The sequence below is a fragment of the Indicator indicator genome, chromosome 1 (assembly GCF_027791375.1).
Source record: "Indicator indicator isolate 239-I01 chromosome 1, UM_Iind_1.1, whole genome shotgun sequence".
NCBI classification, from domain to species: Eukaryota; Metazoa; Chordata; class Aves; order Piciformes; family Indicatoridae; genus Indicator; species Indicator indicator.
Window position 1 is genome coordinate 94,436,590 of NC_072010.1, and position 22,785 is coordinate 94,459,374.

The window sequence follows — 22,785 nt, forward strand, 5'->3', positions numbered from 1 at the left end:
CATCATAGACCTCTTACAATTGTTCAGTCTAACCAATATCTTAACTCTGCCAAGGCTGGTGTCAAACCATGTCCCTCAGCACCACATCTCTGCAGCTTTTAAACACCTCCAGGGATGGTGATTCAACCACCTCCCTGGGAAGCCTATTCCAGTGTTTGAGAACCCATTGTGTGAAGAAGTTTCATCATGTTCTTGTGTCAGCTTTTGGTAGACAAAATGATTTCTCAGTATCAGCCATGAGCTGGTGCTAGTATGGGAGGTTTTGGAAGGGAACACACAACCCAACTAGTCGTCCTACTAAAGGAGAGGGATTAACTAGATATATCTTTGGAATTACATCTCAAATGTGGTCCTCTTGATACTTCTTTTTCGTGGTTTCTTTTCCCTCTCCAATAAAAACTTGATCTGCAAGTGTGAAGAATGAATTTACTAAGCACTCAGATAATTTATTAGTGACTGTTTTTACATTTGAATCCAATCCTTGCTACTGCCTAGCAAGACCACAAAGAAAGGAAGGTTGAATAACCCTTGATCTTGTCCATACAAGAGCAGTTAATCTGCACAGCACTCCCCAGAGAAATGCAGACTAATCTGATAGTCTAACTGTGTCACTGCATTTAGAGCCTAGGCTGAGCTTTGACAGGTAAACTATGTAGAACGAGGAAAGATCCACTAGTGTCTACTCCTAGGCCCATGCAAGTACAAGAGCAGTCAGTTTACAGCTTCACTCACCTTTGACCAGCACATTTGCTACCAAAAACTGCACAACAAAGACAGTCTTAAGACTTTAGCTTGTGCAGAGGTATTCCTGATCAGACCTCAGCCTCTTCACATAGGAAGATTGTGATAATAGGTCCAGGATGACCCATCTAGGCTCACATGAGTCACTGGCATAACTGTGACCCCAGAATCTTTGCAACTGGCTGACCTTCATGTACTTTTACACCACTGCCTTCTCCAGGAATGAAAGCATCATAAAGTCATAGAATTATTAATGCTGGAAAATACCTCTAAGGTAAATCAAGTCCAACTGTCAACCCAACATCACTATGCCCTCTAAACCATGTCCCAGAGCACTATGTCTACACATTTTTTGAACACCTACAGGGATGGTGACTCCACCACTTCCCTGCACAGTCCGTTCCAATGCCTCCCCACTCTTTTCCTAAAGAATTTTTTCTTAATATCCAATCTAAACCTCTTTTGGTGCAACTTGTGTCTGTTTTCTCTTGTCCTAATAATCACAGACCACTGAAATAACTTGCAGCCCTATCCTATTTTATTGGAAGAAATTCCATCACTCGTCCAAATCACTGCAAGTTGTAACTATTACTCATAGGATATATTTACTGTTTTCTTTAATGAGCTCATGATCTTCTGAGCTTGCAGAGCTGTGGGAGAACTTTGCCAGGGTCCCCATGTCTTAGAACAATGAAAATAATACTGCATGCTCGACTGGAGACCCTATTGACCAAGCAGTACTTTAACTGTAGTTAGCATGTTTCAGCATTGTTTTCCAAGCACCTGGGCTAAATGAAGCATTTCGACCTTTACTATGCCTTAAACAAATTGTTACAATCTAATCTGTTTACAGAAGGTTTTGTAGGAAGCAGCCATACTCAAAGTCACAGATCGCTCAGTGCTTTTCAATCAATTTTTGTAGCTGTAATTACTATTTCTTTGTGTTGATCCTCCTTTGAATGCAGCAATTTACACACAAGAAAGGTGTCTCAGTGTCTGCACCATGGGTATTTGGCTACAGGTCTTGCAGACAGACCCATGTTGGATGCAAATTGCCAGCTGGGGTGTTGCTAGGAGGGCACTCATGGAACTTCTCAACTGGGCTTTGCCAGAGGTCATGCTGCTACCTACTACAGCACTCAGCTGGCAAGTTTGAAGTTGCTATGCCAGGCTGCACTCACAGAATTGCACCTCTCCTCTCCTCCACCACCACTGTGAAACACAAAGGATGGTTAGGTGATAGAATCACAGAATCACAGAATGATAGGCGTTGGAAGGAACCTCTGGAGATCATCTAGTCCAGCCCCTCTGACAGTGTCTAGATGGATTCTGAATTAGTCCAGAGATGGAGACTCCATCACCTCTCTCTGCAGCCTCTTCCAGTGCTCTGGCACTCTCCAAGTAAAGAAGTTTAGACTCCTCACATTTAGAATAATACTAAACTGCAAGTGTAAGAAGGGTAACATTATGAAATGTAATGTGAACAGCTACAAATCCTGCAAAAATAGTAAAAACCATGGAACTCCAGAGACTACTGGAATTTTTTAATAACTAGTCTATGTCTCCCATAAGTAAAAAATAGAGGTCTGCAATAACAGTCAGTGAAATTTGAGATCAGTCCATTCCTTGATGCAGGAATCACTGTGAGAAGTTCTCTACGAAAAAAGATATTTGCAGCTGAGTAGTATTTATAAAGTCTGTCATAACAAGACAGATTTTTTTCATAAAGATAAGCTTTAAAGGATAGACTATATCTAGTGCTTCAAATAAACCAAAGCACAATTTTTATGCTCGCAGTGAAGCTGTTTAAGTGGCAGAAAACTATCTATACTTATCTGATGGCTCTCTTCTTAACAAAGTTAATTAAAGCAATCAGCTTATATTTGTTTTCACAGAATCACAGAATCAATAAGTTTGGAAAAGATCTCAAAGGTCATCAAAGTCCAACCTGTAACCCAAGACCTCATGACTACTAAACCATGGCACCAAGTGCCACATCCAATCCCCTCTTGAACACTTCCAGGGATGGTGACTCCACCACCTCCCTGGGCAGCACATTCCAATGGCTAACAATTCTCTCCATGAAGGACTTTCTCCTCACCTTGAGCCTAAACCTCCCCTGGTGCAGCTTGAGACTGTGTCCTCTTGTTCTGGTGCTGGTTGCCTGGGAGAAGAGACCAACCCCCTCCTGCCTACAACCTCACTTCAGGTAGTTGTAGACAGCAATGAGGTCACCCCTGAGCTTCCTCTTCTCCAGGCTAAACAACCCCAGCTCCCTCAGCCTCTCCTTGTAGGGTTTGTGTTCGAGGCCTCTCCCCAGCCTCGTTGCCCTTCTCTGGACACGTTCAAGTATCTCAATGTCCTTCTTAAATTGAGGGGCCCAGAACTGGACACAGTACTCGAGGTGTGGCCTAACCAGTGTTGAGTACAGGGGCACAATGACTTCCCTGTTCCTGCTGGTCACCTTTCTTGGCCACCTGGGCACACTGCTGGCTCATGTCCAGCCGGCTGTCCATCAGTACCCCCAGATCCCTTTCTGTGTGGCTGCTCTCCAGCCACCCCAACCCCAGCCTGTAGCTCTGCATGGGGTTGTTGTCAAGGCTCCCTCTCATTGCTCTTCATTCACAAACACAGAGAACTGAGTGTGGTGCTTCTACTAAACAAGACTAGCTTCCCTCTCATTGCTCTCCATTCATAAACAGAGAGTTGTAACTGAGTGTGGTGCTACTACTAAACAAGAGTATCTGAGGTCTGAAGTTGTGATTTGCTGACTCTAAAACTTAGGCTGTCAATCAACTCATTTTGAGTCAAGAATGCAAGATAATCCATCTTGGATCCATCATCCATTCACAGATACTTCTCTGATATTACTTCACAGTTCCTCATATACACCCAGAAAGATCAATTTCTTCCTGGGAAGAAATCATAGTGTTATTAGCAAACACAGCAGCCTGGAGATCTATCTCCAAGAAATCTCAATGTCAGGAGACTAAGGAATCTTACATGACTTCTTTGTAGGCATGTGTCAGGAGAAGTGTTAGATTAACTTTGTTGCCAGTCATCTAGATTAGTTATTCTATTGAATCAGAGATTCACTTTCATTGGGAAAGACCATCAACTCCAACCATGATCTCACTCTACCAGGTCTGGTGCTAAACTGTGTCTCTCAGCATCACATCTCTGAAACACCTCCGGGGAGGGGATTCAACCACTTCCAGAGGAAGCCTGTCTCAGTGTTTGAGAATGCTTTCAGTGAAGAAGTTTCTTCTAACATGTAATCTAAAGAACAGAAGCTCAAATACATTTTCTTGACCTGATGTTGAAGTAGTACCTCTGTTTTGCCTCAAGAGCAATCTTCACAAACATCTTGCAATTATATGGATGAGTTAACTGAAACGGGTAGGTTTTGAAGAGCAAGGAGATGCAGTAAACAACAAACAAACAAAACCCAAAATCCCAACCAATAAAAAATCCCAAATCAAACAAACAACAAAAAAGACAGAAAAACTAAATGTTGATTGTTCTGTAAATATCTGTCCTGAAAATAATATTGCTTGATTTTACTGTGAAAGACAAATGATTATATGCTATAGCCAAGAAGCTGGAATGACCTCTAATTTCCTCTATTATCATAAGGTGTAGTGTTTTTATTTCATCCAGAGTATTTATTTGGTTGCAAACTTATACAATATACAACAATATATTTTCTGTTTCAGATAATTGCATGTCTGTCTTGCTTATTTCATTACTAGATGTACCTTCTCCATTCTGGTTAGTGGAGAGTTTAAACTAGTCAGTAAGTTACTGGGATGTAAGATGCAAGGATCTTTTTTTGGGGCGGCTGCGTTTGGTTGTCATTCAGAAAGCATATATGCACAGAAGGTATCATGGCTAGTGCCAGTTCTTGGACATACAAGTGTGGACTTCCTAGCCAAAGCCTCAGTCCAATCTATATTTGGGGCAAGAAAATCTGTTCATTATAACAGTAATTTATACACAGTTATCCTCCTATATCTATCCAACCTTTGGATATCACCTAACCCACTTGATCTTTTGATTAAACATTCAAAAGTAGCCTCTGTAAGCTTCTTGCTGCATAAGGATGTGGACTTTTCAGGATTATCAAATTGACTTGTTTGGGATGAATACTTCATTATGTCTCATAAATTTGTAACTACCTGAGAAAGCCAGGAGGAGCAAGGACGTGCAATGCTGATCATCTGCTTTTTTCGCAATGTCAACTCAAGTTCAATTTTTTTTTCAGTGAAATTTCTGTTCTTGATAGCTCCTACTGTGGGCATCCCATTGCAGAGAAAATCAAGCCTAATCTCAAGTGAAGCTCCTAAACTTTAATAGGTATGAAAGGGAGCTGAACTTTCACAGCGGAATATGAAACTGTTGTTTGCTGTGTAAGCAAACACAGCATGCCACAGAGACACCTCTGTGGGACCACCTGCTGCTACTGCCCTCTTCAAGTTTCATATGGTTTGATACCTCTGTGAAACATTTGAAGACATAAGAAAGCTTCTTATCTGCCCTATGTGGCAGGTGCTACTATTCCTTGCATCACACAACAGCAAGAAACAAGAAGAGGCAGCCACTTGGCATAACAGATTAGAGAAAAGCATGCTGTCTGACAAGGTACTCTGCCTTTGAAGCCATATGGCTTCAGGTCTACAAAATTTACCCATGTTCTTTAGAATGGGAGTAAATGGCCCCAGGTTGCAGGAGGGGAGGTTTACATTGTCTTTTAGAAGAAACTTCTTCACTGAATGGGCTCACTCACTCTGGAACAGGCTCCCTATGGAGGTGATGAAGTCCCATGCCTGGAGGTGTTTCAAAGAGGCAGACATATGGTGCTGAGAGACATGGCTTAGCCCCAGACTTCATAGCATTAGATGATGGTTAGACTTGATGATCTTAAAGGTCTTTTCTAACCAAAACGATTCAATGATTCTATGATAACATACAATGGTGGCTTGACTTTAGCTGGCAGCCAAGCATCCATCCTAACTTTCACTCATTGCCCTTTTCTGGGGAATGAGGGGATAGAAGGAAGGAAAAAAGACTAGTGGTTGAGATAAAAACAGAATGATAAAAAATCCAAAGGAGCACCCTAAAGAGAAGGAAAAAGTGGGATTTATTCACTATTTCCCATTGTCAAGCAGATGTCCAGCCACCTGCTGAGGTAGGGCCTCTACATGAGTAGTGGTTATGTTGGTAAACAAACAATTAAGACTATTTAGATTTCTGTTTCTGGCTTCTCTATTATTCCATTTCATCAATATTCAAAATACCTATGAATTCAGGGAAAAGAGAATTCCGTACATTATTTTAACCAGAATCAAATGTAAAAGTATTGAAAGTAAGTCTGCTTCTCCCAGACTGTCAATACAAATTGTAAATCCCAACAATGGTGGGAAGAACCTTCAAATATTAACCTGTTTTGACAGGCTTATTCTGATAATTTTGTGCTAATCTGCGCTGTGCCAAGCCTCAGTGTAAAAAATAAACCCCTCATCTCGACAACAAGATTGCTGGAACATTTTTCTCAGACATTAAGAGAACTGCATTCAAGTGTTATTATCTAAGTACTGTGGGTTGGTTTAGGTTGCAGTAGGGTTAGGGGAGGTTCTTGGAAAGCAGTAGGATAGACTAGGATCTCCACCCCTAGCTGCAATTATAAAGGCACTAGTATCTAAGGAAGGAGACAGGGAGGAGTTGAAAGGCCAACTCCTTTCCTCTGGAGCACTTGGGTGAGGAATGTCACAGAGCTGTTAAAGCAGTGAATTAACAAGCTGAATTGTTCCTTGGGAAGGGATCTTATCTCTTTCTTCTGTCTCCCAGTGAGAAAAATGTGGTTGAAGTTTCTTTTGGCTATTCTCCTGCATATAACAGCTGCAAAGGAACCTGAGCCGTAAGAACTATATTATTACTTGCAGTATTCATGATAAGACTTTAAAGACAGTGCTAATTAGCACCATTAATTTTAGTTTAAATACTGCTGTGACTCATCTTTCATATCTGGAGAGTTAAACTGGAATGTGAATGGCAAGTGAATGATTCCCATTTCATTTGAAGTAGACCTTCTGCCTATTGCAGAACTTCTGTAGACATTAATGTGTGGCTGGAAAAAGGTAGTAACAGTAATAACAGCAGATACTAAAAGCAGTAACTTCAGCAGTTTGCTAAAAGCAGGTGGGTCCAGGTATCAGATAAAGGTTAAGAGCTGGGGGCATTGGCAGAACTATGTGTGGGACCAGTGGCTGAACTAGTTGGGGGCTGCAGGTGAGGGTTGAGGAGCATTGACAAAATGTTCTATATTTAGACTAAACTAATCAGCAGATACTGAATAGTAGCAGTGTTTTCTGTTTATTTCATCACATTGAGGCTGTTTCTTCTTTCTCTATGATGTTTGTATCTCACAGGCAGTATGTTCTGATGGTTCCTGCTGTCCTCCAAAGTGACTCTCCAGCTCAAGTTTGCCTGCAGTTCCTTAACCTCAATGAGACAATATCTGTCAGAGTCATCCTAGAATATGGTGCTGTTAACACTACTATTTTTGAGAAAACCATGATAGCAAGGAACGATCTACAGTGCTTCAACTTCACAGTAAATTCATTTTAATTTTTGTCCCAATGGAAAAGAAATGTACGGAGGGACAAGAAAGTCAGAGTAGAGAGCACAGGAATGGAGCAAGCAAAGGAAGAAATCAGATTCATTGAAGGAAAAAGGAAGCAGAGTAGAGACATATAGGAACAGACAGGGAGGTATTTTTAATAGATGTAAATAATAAGAAAGGTCCAAAGAAAGCTCATGGACGGTGGTAAAGTTCGTGAAAGTGAGATGGATGCCCCTTTATAGGAGCCCAGGACATAGTAATTTTCTGGAGTAAATGACTTCAAGAATAACAACTTCTTGTTTTTCTGTTTCCTCACAGATTGCTCGTGTCAGTTCTGCCCCACTGGCTTTCATTTCCTTCTCTGCTAAGGGTGCCACAGTCAGCCTAGAAGAACGGCGGTCAGTGGTGATCTGGCACACGGAGAGCATTGTCTTTGTGCAGACAGACAAACCCATCTACAAACCAGGACAGAGTGGTGAATATCTATTTACACAGCGGCCTTTAGGAAGCAATTTCTTCTGATAGTATTTCTCTGACAGGTGTTTTTCAAACTGAGTTACAGGGATTTTCTTAAAACCATTTAAAGCATTTACTGTGGAGCTCAGACAGTCACCTACAGGATGGCATGGGACTGTCATCCCATTGTCTCTGTTATTTTCTTTGTCCCTTCCTCCCAAATGACAGAAGAGGGGAGCTTTTGCTGTTGCTGTTCCATTACTGGTGACAAGCCAAGACAGTGGGAAGAGGTGATTAGACCACTGCTTAACTGTCTGGCATAAAATAATGCTCCCATAGTTTTCAGTCTGTGATGCTGGTCATCCAGAAAGACCAAGAGTGAAATCCATTATTTCAAAATTAATTATAAGCTTTTAAATTACTCTATTTACCTTCTGGGTTCTGATGGTTTTGGACTTCATATTTGCCTGGAGGAATTTGAAAGCATTATAGATGTGATGCTGAGGGACATGGTTTAGTGGTGGACTTGGCAGTGCTGGGTTAATAGTTGGACTTAAAGGTTTTTTTCCAGCCTAAACAGTTCTATGGTTCTATGTTGTTTTGCCTGCATTTATGCTATTCCCATATCCATACTTCTCATCTGGCCATTGAACTGAGCTTCATGTAAACAAGGAATCCATCTAGATCCATTCCTTAGTTAATTTCTAGGCTTTAAGGCCTAGAACACTTGTTTCCCAGAGGTCAGCTGAATCATATAGCTGTTAGGTGGGATCAGCTATACTTTAATTAGAGATGAGATCTATTTATATAGACACACAGCATAAAGGAAAGCTTACCAGTCATAATTTGGTGCCACCAACGTACCCACCAAACACAGCTGGATTTTATGGGTTGGTTTTGAGGTGGGGAAGCAGTAGACTAAATTAAATGATAAAAGAATGTAAGGCAAAAAACTGTACAAGATAAAATCAAACTGGGCTAAGAGGAATTACACTGCATTAAGGCACTTCACCTGGTTCCAGTAATATTTGTAACTCTCCTATGTTTTAAGCAATAAACCTTGCTTTAGTGGTGGAGAAACAACAAGGAACAGCCACTGAAAGAGTTATGGCTGTCACTTGAGACTGCCTGACCCGCACAGCAGCTCTTATTCATTTGGCCACAGCAGTTCCTATTCATTTGGTCACAGCAGCTCTTATTCATTTGGTCACAGCAGTTCCTATTCATTTGGTCATCCCCTTTCTCTGACATTAAGCAAACTTTCATGAAAGCGTATGAGAACTCAAAGGTGGGGAGAAGTACAATTGGCAAAATCTGTGTAGGATTTCTCTAACATAAGATGTATTTTATCAGCTGCATCCTGTGTGTGTGGGACTGTTAGAAGACCCAGTGAGACTGGGAGTACTGAATGTAAGCCATGACACTCAGCCAGATAAATTAGCATTAATGCTAACATAGCTTTCCTTGTCTTTCCAGTGATGTTTCGTGTTGTTGCACTGGATTTCAATTTTAAACCTGTTAAGGAGATGGTGAGTGACCAGTAGTATTCTGTATTCAAAATTGCTGGGAAAAAACTTGTCCTCAAATTTTGAGTAAGCAGTTGTTGTGGATAAAATGAGATATTGCAGGGACTAAATGGCAAAGAATTAACATGATTTCCTGAGTGTTAGAGTTACAAGAAAGAGTACAAGCGTGTAGCAGCTTGGATTCTGACACAACACTCCCACTGTTGCTGGAAAAGAGGATTTCCTTTTGTTGCTGCAAACATTGGTTTAGCCTCTGATTCAGTCTCCTGCTATGACTGTTCAGCAATTGTTGCTTAGAGAACTGGTAAATCATCCACCTGACACTGCTCATTTTAGAAATGGGGAAATGAGAATGAAGGTTTTTAGCACAATTTTTTATCTCATTTTGCTCTTTTCATTGCCAGCAGGCTGTATTCGTGCTCATAGTACATAAGATGGAAGAGCCTTTTCTCATATGTTTTTAATGCAGAAGACAGTAGCATCTCTTTTGGTAGCACTGTGCTAATAATCAGAGTGAGGATATAAGATCAAAGAAGCCCAAATCATGATTTATATACCCTTCTATAACTCTACTTACTCAGCTTCTCTGGGATCGCACTTAATCCAGTATGATCAGAAACTGCCTTAGTGTTTTCATTTCACATCTTCCTTTGTGTAATTTTCTTCATGAAGTAAAACTTCTATCAAACTGATTAACATCAAAGATGAGGATCTCTAATTGCTGGTATTATTCTGATTATTGGTTACACATTTCTCACAATCCTGGGGAAAAATAATTTGTGTTTGTTCAGCCACCTAATCTTCCACCTTTTGTTTTTTTCAGTACCCCTTGATTGCAATTCAGGTAAGATTTTTAATTTGTTTTTTTCTCTTTGCACTGTGTTACACGTATGAAAATAAAATGTAAGGCACATGTACATACGTTGGTTTGTATGTGTTCTTGCTCCTGATTACCCTGGCAGAAGTTAATAGAAATTTATAAAATCCCAGGGTGCAGTTTGAGCCTTAGTAATACAGAAAGCCTATCCAGACTCATTTCAGCAATCGAAGGTGCACTCTTCTCATGCCTGCCTTTCACTCCCCTCCACCTCCTCCAGTCTGCTTATGCCTTGAATGGGTGGACGCTTCTCTGGGTAAAAACACTGGATGATGGCCTGACCCAAACAGTGGTAGTGAATGGAGTTAAATCCAGCTGCCAGTTGCTCACAAGTGGTGTTTCCCAGGGCTCAGTTTTGGGGACAGTCCACTTTAACAACTTTATCAAAGCTCTGGACAAGGGTACATGTGGACAAGTGTAAGTTTGCAGATGACTCCAAGCTGGGTGGGAGTTTTCATATGCTTGAGGGTAGGAAGGCTCTACAGAGGGACCTGGACTGCCTGGATCAATCTTCCAAGGTCAGTTGTATGAGATTTAACAAAACCAAATGCTGGGTCCTGCCCTTGGGTCACAACAACCCCATTAATGTTTAAGACTTGGATCAAAGTGGCTGGAAATCTGTCCAGCTGAAAAAGACCTGGGGGTGTTGATCAACAGCAGACTGAACATGAGCCAGCATGAGACCAGGTGGCCAAGAACATCCTGGCCTCTATTAGGAGGACCAGAGAAGTGATTGTTCTGTACTCAGCACTGGTGAGTACACCTTGAGTTCAGTTTTGGGCCCCCTCATTACAAGGACAGACACTCAGATTATGGAGGGGATCCAGAGAAAGGCAAGGAAGCTGGTTTAGGGTCTGAAGAACAGGTCTTATGAGGTGCGGTTGAGGGAACTGGGGTTGTTTAGCCAGGAGGTCGGAGCCAGGTGGGTGTTGGTCTCTTCTCCCTAGTAAAAAGTGATAGGACAAGAGGAAATGGCCTTAAGCTGCACCGTGGGAGGTGTAAGTTGGATATTAGAAGAAACTTCTTCATGGAAAGGGTTTTCAGAAAGTGAAACAGGGTCCCCAGGGTGGTGGTTGAGTCCCTGTAGGTGTTTAAAAGCTGCAGAGATGTGGTGCTGAGAGATATGGTTCAGCACCAAGCTTGGTAGAGTTAGGTAATGGTTGGACTCAATGCTCATAAAGGTCTTTTCCAAACAAAATGATTCTTTGATTCTGTGATTTTGGGGTGTGTCTTTTCATAGCTCAAATGCTGCTGAAAACTGTGAATACATACATGCTGCAGATATACATATTAGCTAAGTTAGCAATTCCATGTCATTTTGTGGTGGTTTTAAAAATAGGAATCACAGTCCATGTCGAGATAGCACTCTTGCAAGTTTTCATGTTATAGCATGAAGTCATGTGACTGTTTGCAGCGAAGCATAGACCCCTTGAGTTCTACACTTCTGCAGTCGCTACTTGAAAGAGTTCAAAGAAATGGTGTGAATGAGCTTTATGTAGTCTACCATAACACATATTGATAGCCAAATTACACTGCAGTGAGTGCAGAAGAAATGTTTCCTACCCTTTTCCAGCATTTAAAAGAAAAAAAGCTGGGATTGATAAAGGCAAAGATTTGTGTGAGACAAACTTGGCTGAGAGGGAAGCACAAGGATTTTTTTTTTCTCTCCCCTCTTGATACAAAACTGTGCTCTATACGATGATGTGCTCTAAAGAGCAAGGAGGAGCAGTCTTGTGCAGCTTCCTCTGATGATGGAGACTAACACCTAGGCTGGCACAGGATGCCTAAATCTGCACTCAACAGATGAGAATCCAGCAATGTATCAGGGTGCAAAGAGCAATAATAAAAGTTTAAATGCTTTATTTATTTTAATGCATATGCATTAAGCAACTTCCCCATGGAGTTAAAGCCACTTGTGCTATTTTCTTCTTTGCATTCAGTTTTGTGTACTAGTAGCAAAAGATTTCTAATGTGAACAAACTATGAAACCATATACTTTTTTTTTTTTCCTTCAGGATCCACGGGCCAACAGGATCTTTCAGTGGCAAAATGTGACATCAGAGATGAACATTATCCAGATTGAATTTCCACTAACTGAAGAACCCATCTTGGGGAACTACAAGATTATTGTAGTAAAGAAGTCGGGAGATAAAACTAATCACTCATTCCTGGTGGAAGAATATGGTAACTACAACCCATTGGTTTTGTTCACAGTAGAAAAGATTAGTAGAGATGAACCCCTATGAATCAAGCTTTTTGATTGCTAAGACTTCAAGCAGCTTCCTGGAAAATGCACCTTCAATTAACTGTCACAAAGAACTGAAGATGAAAAGTAAAAGAACAGCAAAAATCCAAAGAAGAGGAAGTAAGAGGTTCAGCCAGGGAAATAATCTGCATAACAAGTCAGTAAATTGATTGGAAACATCACTGTAACAAACCAACCTTCTCTAAGCCACATCTACAAGCTTTCTTGGCAAAACTCTACAAGGCATCTAGACATCACAGGTTCACCTCGGAAGTTCTGACTTCTTAAAGCTTTGTAGTAATTCTTTAGGGAGCTCTTGCTAGTCAGGTCACTTCTCAACCATTTTGGCACCCTAGTTCTGAGATTCTTTTCCATCTGTGACTAATACTGATGATATATATCCTCATTTCTCTTTCATCTCAGGAAGGTCTGCAAGTTTACAATGTACCAATGGGGTTTTTTCTTTTTTTTCTTTTTTCTTTGCATTCTTTGTCCTAGTGTTGCCGAAATTTGATGTCACAGTCACTGCACCTGAAAGCCTTACAGTCCTGGATTCAGAGTTCACAGTGAAAGTCTGTGGAGTGTAAGTATCAAGCGTAGAGTGGTTAGGAAATGTGATGAACCCAAGAACTTCCCAAGGACTGGGGAAAGAGACAAAGCTTGGAGAAGAAACCAGGACAAACAAGGCCTCAGAAGAGATTGGTCAGGGTTGACTTGGTGGTTGGAGCTTTCATTAGCTGTTGTGCTCATCTCATTTTATAGTATGAGTATTCTCTCATTATCTCATTTTATTGTATGAGTATTGTCTTCCATCTGGTGTTTGGTGGGTTGAATAAACCTCTTGAGAGGTCCCCTGTTAAAGTAGGATGTGTTCACTCTCAATAATCTGCTTCAGAGGGAGAACTGCAAGTGGCAGAGCACTGCTAAATTCTAACAGGGGTCTTATGTTTCCAGCTGTCTTTAACACTCTCTCCAAGCTTAGTCTCTCAGAAATACCTTACTTACTTACTTCAACACCAAGATCTAATTTTGTAATTTAGAATCCAGGATTGAAAACATTATCTCCTTGTAGATATGAGGGGTTTTGCTTTGGTTTCAGTGAGTCTAAAATTCCAGTTTAAGCTGAAGTATGGAGACAACAGCCATAATTAGGTCAGTAGCCACATCTGCCTGTCATGCTTATAGAGATGTTTCTTTTTACCTTTAAGATACAGGTTTGGTTCATGGGATTAGGGGTGAAATGGAACTCATTACTATTTCAACTTCTGATTTGTATTGTTTTTGTAGAAGCAGAGAATTTAGCAGAAACCTGTGAATCTGTTCTGTTCTCTGGCTTCCCAGCTCACTGTTCACCCTGGATCCATTCCTTCATGTGTCAACTTAAGCCAATTTTTTTAGGCATCAGCTCATGAATCTATTCCCTCTTCCCTAGGTACACCTATGGCCAACCTGTTGAAGGGAAAGTCCAGCTCAGTGTGTGCAGGGATTTTGATTCATATGGGAGGTGCAAAAGAAACCCAGTTTGTCAATCATTCAACAAAGATGTACGATACATAATTACTACACCTCTTTGTGTTTGCCATCTCTCCTGTGTTTTTCCTTCTCTCCCTTTGCTTGTTGCACTTTTCTTTCTTTGATGCTTTTCTTCACTCAACTTTGCTTAGGTCTTTGCTTAGGTCACTAGCTAGCTAGGAACTCAGGGCATTGCTCAGGTCTCCTCTTGGGTTCCTACAGACCTGAAGAAGGACTAACATATTCCTTCTTCGTGACTCAGTTTCCCACCTGAAAACTGTAGTCAGTGATGTTTCCATCAGTCCTGTAAGATAGTGGGAAAAGACTTCATTCACTACAGAAAGTTCCCACCTATCGCACCATGCTTTGAAAGCTGTGGGTTTTTTGCAATAAGATTTGCTTTCTCCCCTTTCCAGCTGGAGACAGAGGGCTGCCTCTCCCAGGTTTTCAGCTCTGACATCTTTGAGCTAAATCGCATTGGTTACATGAGGAGTCTTGATGTGAAAGCCATTGTGACAGAGAAAGGAACAGGTAATCCCTTCTAAATAGTCAACACTAGCGAATGTGTTGTGGTCAAAAGGAAGATTAGGACATCTTCAACCTTTGCCTGCTGAATGCTAGGATGTCTATCTGAAGATCCATTTTTATAAGCACAGTGGCCATCTCCAGGAAAATGCTAACTCTGATATACGCAAGACAAATTGCATCTTCTCTTTACTCTGGACATGTCTTACAGGCCTGCAACTTACAGCTACTCGGTCTATTTCCATAACTCGGGTGATGAGCACCTTACAGTTTGAGAACATGGATCGCCACTACAGAAGAGGAATTCCTTACTTTGGACAGGTAAGCAAGGGCATAGAGAGCTTGTATTGGAGATGACTAACAGGCAATCACATGCCAACAATGACAGGAACATGTCGGGGAGTGTTTGGGGCAGGTGGTGTTCTCCCCAGTCTTAGAATCATAGAATCATTTTGTTTGGAAAAACTGTTAAGACCAAGTCCAGCCATTACCTAACTCTGCCAAGTCTGGTGCTAAAGCAGGTCGTCTTTCTTTACATAGAGTACCTTACTGGTAATTCTGAATACTGAAGAGTATTAATTTATTCTGAGTTTGATTCTGCCAGAAACCAAACCAATCCATTAACTAGCACTTTTCTAATTTGCATTTTAACCTTGATATAAATCACTGACTTTCTCTTCAGAATTGATGATCATATGCCAGTCAGTGATGAATAAAAACACAGGGGGTTGAGGGAAGAAAGAATGAATAGAAATTAAGAGAAAAAAATCAAGGAAAATGCAACAGTTTCAGTCTCAAAAAAACTTTTTTGTTATTTTATGTTCCATGACAAATTCCACATAAAAGTGGTTTAAAGGTTAGGGAAAGATCTCTCTCTTTCCTTCGGTTCAGCTTTTCTTCAATGATGAAAGGAGAACATCTTACCAGTAGCAATGAAAAGAGAGATGATGTTGTCTTTTAAGGACTATTTTCCCCTCTGTGTATATAACTTTCTCACTTGGTCCTCACACACACTCCATTTTTCACTTTACCACCTCTTACTGGAAGATGGGGGTCAACAGGCTCCCTGGGGTGATGTGCCCGAGTGAATTCCTCAAATACACACATTCTCACCACAATAAATGTTAAACGTACTGAAAGTAATGTGTTAGAAGGCTGAGAGGCAAAGCTGCTGATACTGACTTCAGGCAGCTTCTTCTCTTTTGTGCAATCTAGGGGAACTGTTGTCTGGAAGTCACTGATACTCCTACTTTCTGAAACTGCAGCAGATTCCAGTCCTTTTCCTGGTGCCATCACACACCATTCATGGTCCTTCCTTACACTATGAAACAACTGTTTCTGGCCACATGTTGTATGCCTTCACTTGTGTTGTGTTCAGTCCCATGAACCTGAATGTTTTCTATTATCTATGATAATTTTTCTTTCCAAGATATTTTGTCTCCATGCTGTTTCTGGACAGTGAGTATGCTCAGTCTCTGAAGCTTGTGTTTAATATATTATTACCTCTGTCATCTTTTTCCACAAAACCCAAAATCAAACAAAACCAAAACCACAAACAAACAAACAAAATCCAAACCCCCCAAAACTCAGAATGAATGCTCAGTTCTAGTAACCTAACAGTGTCTGTTATTTTTTATTTGTTTAACATTTAAACAGCAGAGGTAGTGGGGTCAGACAAAGAAAAGTGTTCAAAACAAAGATCTGGAAGAAAGGCCTCAGACACTAGAAGTATCAGCAGCAGACTTTCAAGAAAAACATAGAGGAAAGGAGGTATATCTTTAAACTGGAAATGTGTAGTCAGGAGGGACTGATCAAGAAAGCAAAGGAGTCCAGAACATTAATAACTATGTACAGAAATGTAACATGCTAAACGTGTCACGTTCTCTTCCACAGATCAAATTGGTAGACAAAGACAAGTCTCCTATTTCTAATGAGGTTATTCAGCTATTTGTCAATAACAAGAATATAGACAACTTCACCACTGATGATAATGGCGTTGCAGAGTTTAGCATTGACACATCCAAAATGTTTGATCCTGAGATCACTCTGAAAGTGAGTACAAAATAAGGCTGAAGAGAGATTGAGAGAGATGGCTGCTCTCGAACTCAAGCCAGAAAAAGATGGACTGAAGTTTTAATTTCATGTTCTAGAGCTCTCAAAATTACTATAAGAGTGAGGAAAACACCTGAGGTGTTGCACTGCAATGTTTTACTGCAAGGCTGCAAGATAATTGTGCTGCTTTTTCCTTTAGATGTAATTCATAAATAAATATATCATATGTGATCTAATCATTCTGATGGCAGCATGTAATAATGATTTCCCTAGTGACATATATTTGCTTTCCTTTTCTTCCCTTTTCTGATCAGGCAATTTATAAAACCAGTGAGCAGTGCCATTCTGAAGGTTGGATAGAGCCTTTCTACCCTGATGCATCTCTCTCTGTTCAGCGTTTTTACTCCTGGACTAGCAGTTTTCTGAGGATTGAGCCTTTATGGAAAGATCTGAAGTGTGGGCAGATTATGATGATCACTGTGCACTATGTCTTGAACATGGAAGGATACAAGAACATGAACACTATCAAATTCTACTATGTGGTGAGTGTGGGGCTGTTGTATGGTTTGCTGAAAGGGCTTAACCAGGCAGCTATCTGGTAGTTCATCAACAGCAGCTATGGAAGTGAGTTCTCTTCCAGCTTTTGGACCATCAGCCAGGACAAAGACCATAACCCAAGAACAGAAAAAACAATGAGGTTGTTCAGCAAAACTGCCTGCTCAGGAAAAATGAGAGCCTTGGGGCTTTTTAGTCTGGAGAACACTGAGAGGGATTTATAAATGTTTATACATATCTGAGGGCTGGTGTCAAGAGGGAGGGGACAGGCTCTTCTCCATTTCACCCTGTGATAGGACAAGGGGTGATGGATATAAACTACAGCACAGGAGGTTCTACCTCAATGTGGGGAAGAACTTCTTTACTGTGAGGGTCACAGAGCACTGGAACAGGCTCCCCAGAGAGGTTGTGGGGTCACCTTCTCTGGAGACTTTCAAGACCCATCTGGATGCATTCCTGTGTGATTGTGCTAGATTCTATGGTCCTGCTCTGGCAGGGGGGTTTGAACTCGATGATCTTCAGAGGTCCCTTCCAACCCTTAACATCCTGTGATCCTGTGATCCTGTGATCCCAGATGATATTACTCTATTTTGTAGTAAGGAACCACGTTCACAATGTTTCAGGTCAGGTCTCTTCCTTCCAAGAAACTCTTCATGGTGTTCTTTGACTCTCACTTCCTGTCCGTTTCCTTCTGCTTGGACAAAAGCCCCAGAAGTATCAACAGCAGTTGCGGCATCCATCATGTCCTAAGGCTGATGATTAAGCATTTGGAGCCATCTCAAGTACATGGCTTGATTGAACTGTTGTTGTACATTGAACTTGATTGCCTCTTTCTCACTCCAACCTCTGCCAACCTGTAAATGTATTGCTCTTCTCTTCACAGGGCATGGCAAAAGGCAAGATTGTCCTTACAGGGGAAATTAAAGTTAATATCCAAACTGGTAAGTTAAATTTCCAATCCATGTTTCTGCAAAGGGGAAGGATGATTGACCTGAGGACCGAGGCAAGATTTCCTGGATGCATACAGCAGCTATTGTCTTTCCATCCTTGCACGTATCAATGATACTAGAACTACTACTAAGATAACCATAAAGTTATCTTCCAGCAACTACTTCAGTTGATATGAGTCAAGAAATAGTGTTCTGTAAAGACCTTCCCAAAAGATAAGGTAAGGAATGCAGAGTGTCTGACTTAAGGGGCTATCTGCATCTTGACACGTGTTCAAACTCACAATCAATTTGACAACATCTGGATCTAAACCCAGGCATGTCACCTTGTGGCAAATCCAGGATTTCTCAGTTTATCTTCTAAGTGCAGGTTGCTGGGCCAGTAAGGCTGTATGCTAGTTGATGATGGCTAACACTACAGCAGAGCTTTGCACTTCTCTCTTGTTTGTCCCTTTATGTCCTCTAGCAGACCAAAATGGCACTTTCACCATCCCACTTGAGGTCAATGAGAAAATGGCTCCAGCTCTTCAGCTGCTGGTATATACTTTACACCCAGCCAAGGAGTTGGTAGCAGATAGTGTCCGATTTCCAGTGGAGAAGTGTTTCAAAAACAAGGTGAGATACAGTGAGTCAGATAAATGAAAATTCTTTGTGCATGTATTCCCAGAAGACTTCCAGGTTTATTTCTTGTTTCCATCCTCTTCTTTCAACATTATTCTCTTCAATTTCCTTTTTTTCTCTTTGATCTCATTTCTCTGCTTTACCATCATTCCCTGGCCTTATCACCGCAAGGTAAAACTTAACATTAAAAATTACTTTGCAGGAAACCCACACCACTCCCAGATGGTTCCTGTCTCTCTTGAACTATATCAGTGCCTGATTTAATTTAGTATGTCTGTTCCTTGCCACAGCAAACACACTTTAGGCTTTTTGCACTTCACTATTTACAATCATACAATCATTCTTGTTAGAAAAGACCTCTAAGATCGTGTTTAACCATTACCTAAACATCAAGCCTAGTGCTAAATGATGACACCCAGCACCTCCAGGGATGGGGTACTACATCACTTGAGGCAGGCTTCATTCAAGCTATCATGGGAGTCCCAGAGTGCCTATTGCTTAAGCCTCCATTACCACAGAGATCTGGTCAACAGAGGTTGTGGAGACCAGATATCTCTTTCCAGGTAGACTTGGTGAAGTTAGATAATGGTTGAACTCAATGATCTTAAAGGGTCTTTTCCAGCTGAAATGATTCTATAGTCTGTCCGTTAACAGAAGAACCTTCTACTTTCCTTCTTGCCCTGCATTCCCACTCTCATGCTGAGCAGCCCTGGGCAGTAGGGATTAGCTGTACCAACATCTGTTTCATACATTCCAGGTCCAGTTGCATTTCTCTGAAAAACAAATGCACTCAGCTTCCAAAGTCAGTTTAGTCATTGAAGCTGCTGCTAACTCCTTCTGTGCTGTGAGGGCAGTGGATCAGAGTGTACTGATCCTCAAGTCTGAGATAGAGCTGTCTGCAGAAATGGTAAGTTGCCCAAGCATATGTATTGTCTCCTTTCACCACTTTCTCCTCCATAGCAGTGTCTGTCCACTTTAGACTGAAAGATTGTATTAGACCTCCACTGCTTTTTGCACGTGCTGGTCATACACTGTCTCTAATAGGCAATGCACAGCTTTTGTTTCTTGGCATCTGGAAGTCCTCTTTCATGTGAAATTTGGTTTAACCGGTGGCTGGTCCCTGGCATTATGACCTTCTGGCACATTAACCACCTCTCCCACTTCTGTGTCATCAGCAAACTTGCTGAGGGTGCACTCTGCCCCATCATCCAGACCATTAATGAAGCTGATGAACAGGATTGGACTGGGTATTGACTCCTGCAGTACCACACTACATACTGCCCTCCAACTAGACTTTGTGATCACCACCCTCCGGGTCCAGCTGTTTAGCCAGAACAGGCAGTCCAAGAAATAGAGCATTGTTTCAAACAGGCTAGCATCTCGGCTCTGTCAATTTGCAGGATGTTACAGAGTCATCAGAATTGATCTTTGCACATACACACTGGTTTTGTGTTTCCTTCCCTCTCACAGATTTACAGCCTTCATCCCCTGCAAGACTTTCAAGGCTACATCTTCAATGGGCTCAATCTAGAAGATGACCCTGAAGACCCCTGTGTTTCATCTGACAACATCTTTCACAAAGGCTTGTATTACACACCTGTAACTTCTGGATTAGGCCCAGATGTATATCAGTTTCTCAGGGTAAATGTTCTGTATATTACTTAAACCTGTTGAAGTTAATTTCTACTTATGCAGCTTTAGCTATTTCCTCAGCCAACACTTCTAGTAAAATTTATACATGAAAAATCTCCTCGTGGACATCTATTCTTCAGTTGACTTTGATGCCTGTTGTGATTTTCCAGCATGCACAAAGTTCCCACAAGTGTTTGCATAGCTGACTCTGGGTATCTCTGTGATAGGAAGGCAGAAACAGGAAACAGGGAGGAATGGTCGTGACTAACATTAAAATGTGTTTTTTTACAGGATATGGGAATTAAATTTTTTACCAACTCAAAGGTTCGGCAACCAGTGGTGTGTACTAGTGAGACTGTAAGACCTTCATCATATTTCTTGAATTCTGGATTCATGGCTTCTACACACCATGTCAAATCATCAGGTAATAGAGAGAACAAGAAAAAGATTTTATTAAGTGAAGTGGTATTCATGTGACATGGAAATGGACATTACTCATGAAAGACATTGATATTGAGTATTGGCCTGGCACAGAATGAGATGTCTTAGGATAATGGCCAATATTCAAGAAGGCCTTTCAGGTCTATGCTTGTGATTCATGTCCAGTTTCATGCTGGGAAGGGTTGGCAGTTTACAGAGCATCACATAAAACTGACACTGCTGACACCGATTTCCTTCTAACAAGGCAGCATGAGAGTGTGAACAGCAAACAGATCTAAGCAACCTGTGTTCTAGCCTAGGTCTCATGCTCCTATCTGGAGACCACAACCCTTAATGTGGTACTGATTTATACTTAACTCAGAGACACATTAGTGACATTAATTAGTATTTGTGTGGCATTACCAATAGTCTTAGTTAGAAAGAAATAGATAAACACCAATCACCCTTCATACTGACCTGTGCATTTTAAAACTTGTCCTTTCTGGGAATCTTCATTATATGAACCAGATTTGACTACATTCGCATTATCTCTTACCAGCTGAATTTGCTAGAGAGGAACGTGGGAAGAGACTCATCCTTGAGACTGTTCGGGAATTCTTCCCTGAAACTTGGATCTGGGATATAGTCCCAGTTAAGTGAGTACTGTTTCTTCTCTCTCTTTGCCTTGCTTTTAAGAGTTACTGAATATGTCCTTTGCTGTCTTGCGAGGTGACAATTCCTTGACACATTTTGACATGGAAAACTGAGTTTTTTCAATCTCCACCTGACCTCCTCTTTTGTATGATGAAATTACCGTCCCCAGAGACATCTGTTCCTACAATGTGTGTCATATTCCCCTCTCAAGAAGAGGGACACTTCTACTTAAAATATGGGTTGGCAAAACGAGAATTCTGACTTTTCTTTCAAAAGTCAGGAAAATGATGGGCAGAACTTTCAAGTGAGCTTTTCTCAGGAGGCTTGTGTGATGAGTTCTGGGAGGACTTGGATGGGAGTTTCTATAGACAGAATAGGGGTAGTGTTGATTTTCAGAATCTGTTGCCTCTATTGTGAAGCAAGGGTTTTCTTCTTAAATGAAGGGGATCTGAAACTTACCTTTTCTAAACTCATCCTTTATCCATTCTCATCAGTTCTACTGGAAAAGCTAGTATCTTATACACCATCCCTGACACCATCACTGAATGGAAGGCCAGTGCCTTCTGTGTGGAAGAATTGGCTGGATTTGGTTTGTCTGCGCCTGTCAGCCTGAAAGCCTTCCAGCCTTTCTTTGTGGATTTAACCTTGCCATACTCTATCATTCGAGGAGAAGATTTCCTGCTTAGAGCCAGTGTCTTCAACTACCTTGACCACTGCATTAAGGTGTGTACTTCTGCCCAGATTTTCAGACTTTATCCCACCTCCAAAGAAACTGCAACAAAATGACTGGTGTAGATGACTTGGTTGATGAACAATTATCTTGACTGGATTTGTCCTCCTAAACCACTACAAAGCCGAGAAAGGTCTGTGTGAACTGTGACTAGGATGGGTGTATGAACAACTGTCTTGAAATCAATAGAGGAAAGAAACAAGTGTTTTGCAGAGTATCATTCACCATCCACAGTCATGCAAGCAATTGATGGTTTTAGTAGGATCTTTTCTTTAGGGATCGATGTGAAAGTATGAAGTGAATGGTTTGTGCTTGCCAAAGAGAAAAAAACTGGGAAAAGCAAGAAATAGAAGATAAACTATTTGTCTGGCGTGACAGTTCCCAAAAGCACCAAAACAAGGAGCATGAAAGTCCCGCACTTGTCCTATCGGTGCAGGTCGAGTTTATATTGCTCCCAGGCACCAGGCTACAGTACCATCAATATTCAATGCTTTCCAGGCAGAATGGCTCCAGACCACAGGTTCGCTTCACCTCTGCATGGAGGAAGCTTACACAGGGATTAAAGGATACTTGAAGAAAAAATTCAGGGATCTTCTATTTGGCTTCATGGTTGTTATGTTGCATCTAGGAACCCTGAAAAAAAGAGGCAGGTGCAGATTCTAGATCTATT

At 41.2% G+C, this 22,785-nt stretch overlaps 1 protein-coding gene across 1 annotated transcript in view; it reads left to right on the forward strand.

The window, feature by feature from the left end:
* The first annotated feature begins 6,545 nt into the window (after positions 1 to 6,545).
* LOC128968324 (ovostatin-like) overlaps positions 6,546 to 22,785 on the forward strand; it is a 30,092-nt gene continuing 13,852 nt past the window's right edge. Inside the window, exons 1-19 of the mRNA XM_054382739.1 lie at positions 6,546 to 6,658; positions 7,170 to 7,353; positions 7,682 to 7,838; positions 9,296 to 9,348; positions 10,169 to 10,189; positions 12,238 to 12,406; positions 12,966 to 13,050; positions 13,900 to 14,011; positions 14,396 to 14,510; positions 14,716 to 14,825; positions 16,398 to 16,556; positions 16,871 to 17,098; positions 17,995 to 18,052; positions 18,528 to 18,673; positions 19,437 to 19,586; positions 20,150 to 20,320; positions 20,603 to 20,735; positions 21,291 to 21,387; positions 21,880 to 22,108. Of these exons, the coding sequence (XP_054238714.1) occupies positions 6,597 to 6,658; positions 7,170 to 7,353; positions 7,682 to 7,838; positions 9,296 to 9,348; positions 10,169 to 10,189; positions 12,238 to 12,406; positions 12,966 to 13,050; positions 13,900 to 14,011; positions 14,396 to 14,510; positions 14,716 to 14,825; positions 16,398 to 16,556; positions 16,871 to 17,098; positions 17,995 to 18,052; positions 18,528 to 18,673; positions 19,437 to 19,586; positions 20,150 to 20,320; positions 20,603 to 20,735; positions 21,291 to 21,387; positions 21,880 to 22,108 (2,439 nt within the window). The 5' untranslated portion in view covers positions 6,546 to 6,596. The remainder of the gene's footprint in view (positions 6,659 to 7,169; positions 7,354 to 7,681; positions 7,839 to 9,295; positions 9,349 to 10,168; positions 10,190 to 12,237; positions 12,407 to 12,965; positions 13,051 to 13,899; positions 14,012 to 14,395; positions 14,511 to 14,715; positions 14,826 to 16,397; positions 16,557 to 16,870; positions 17,099 to 17,994; positions 18,053 to 18,527; positions 18,674 to 19,436; positions 19,587 to 20,149; positions 20,321 to 20,602; positions 20,736 to 21,290; positions 21,388 to 21,879; positions 22,109 to 22,785) is intronic.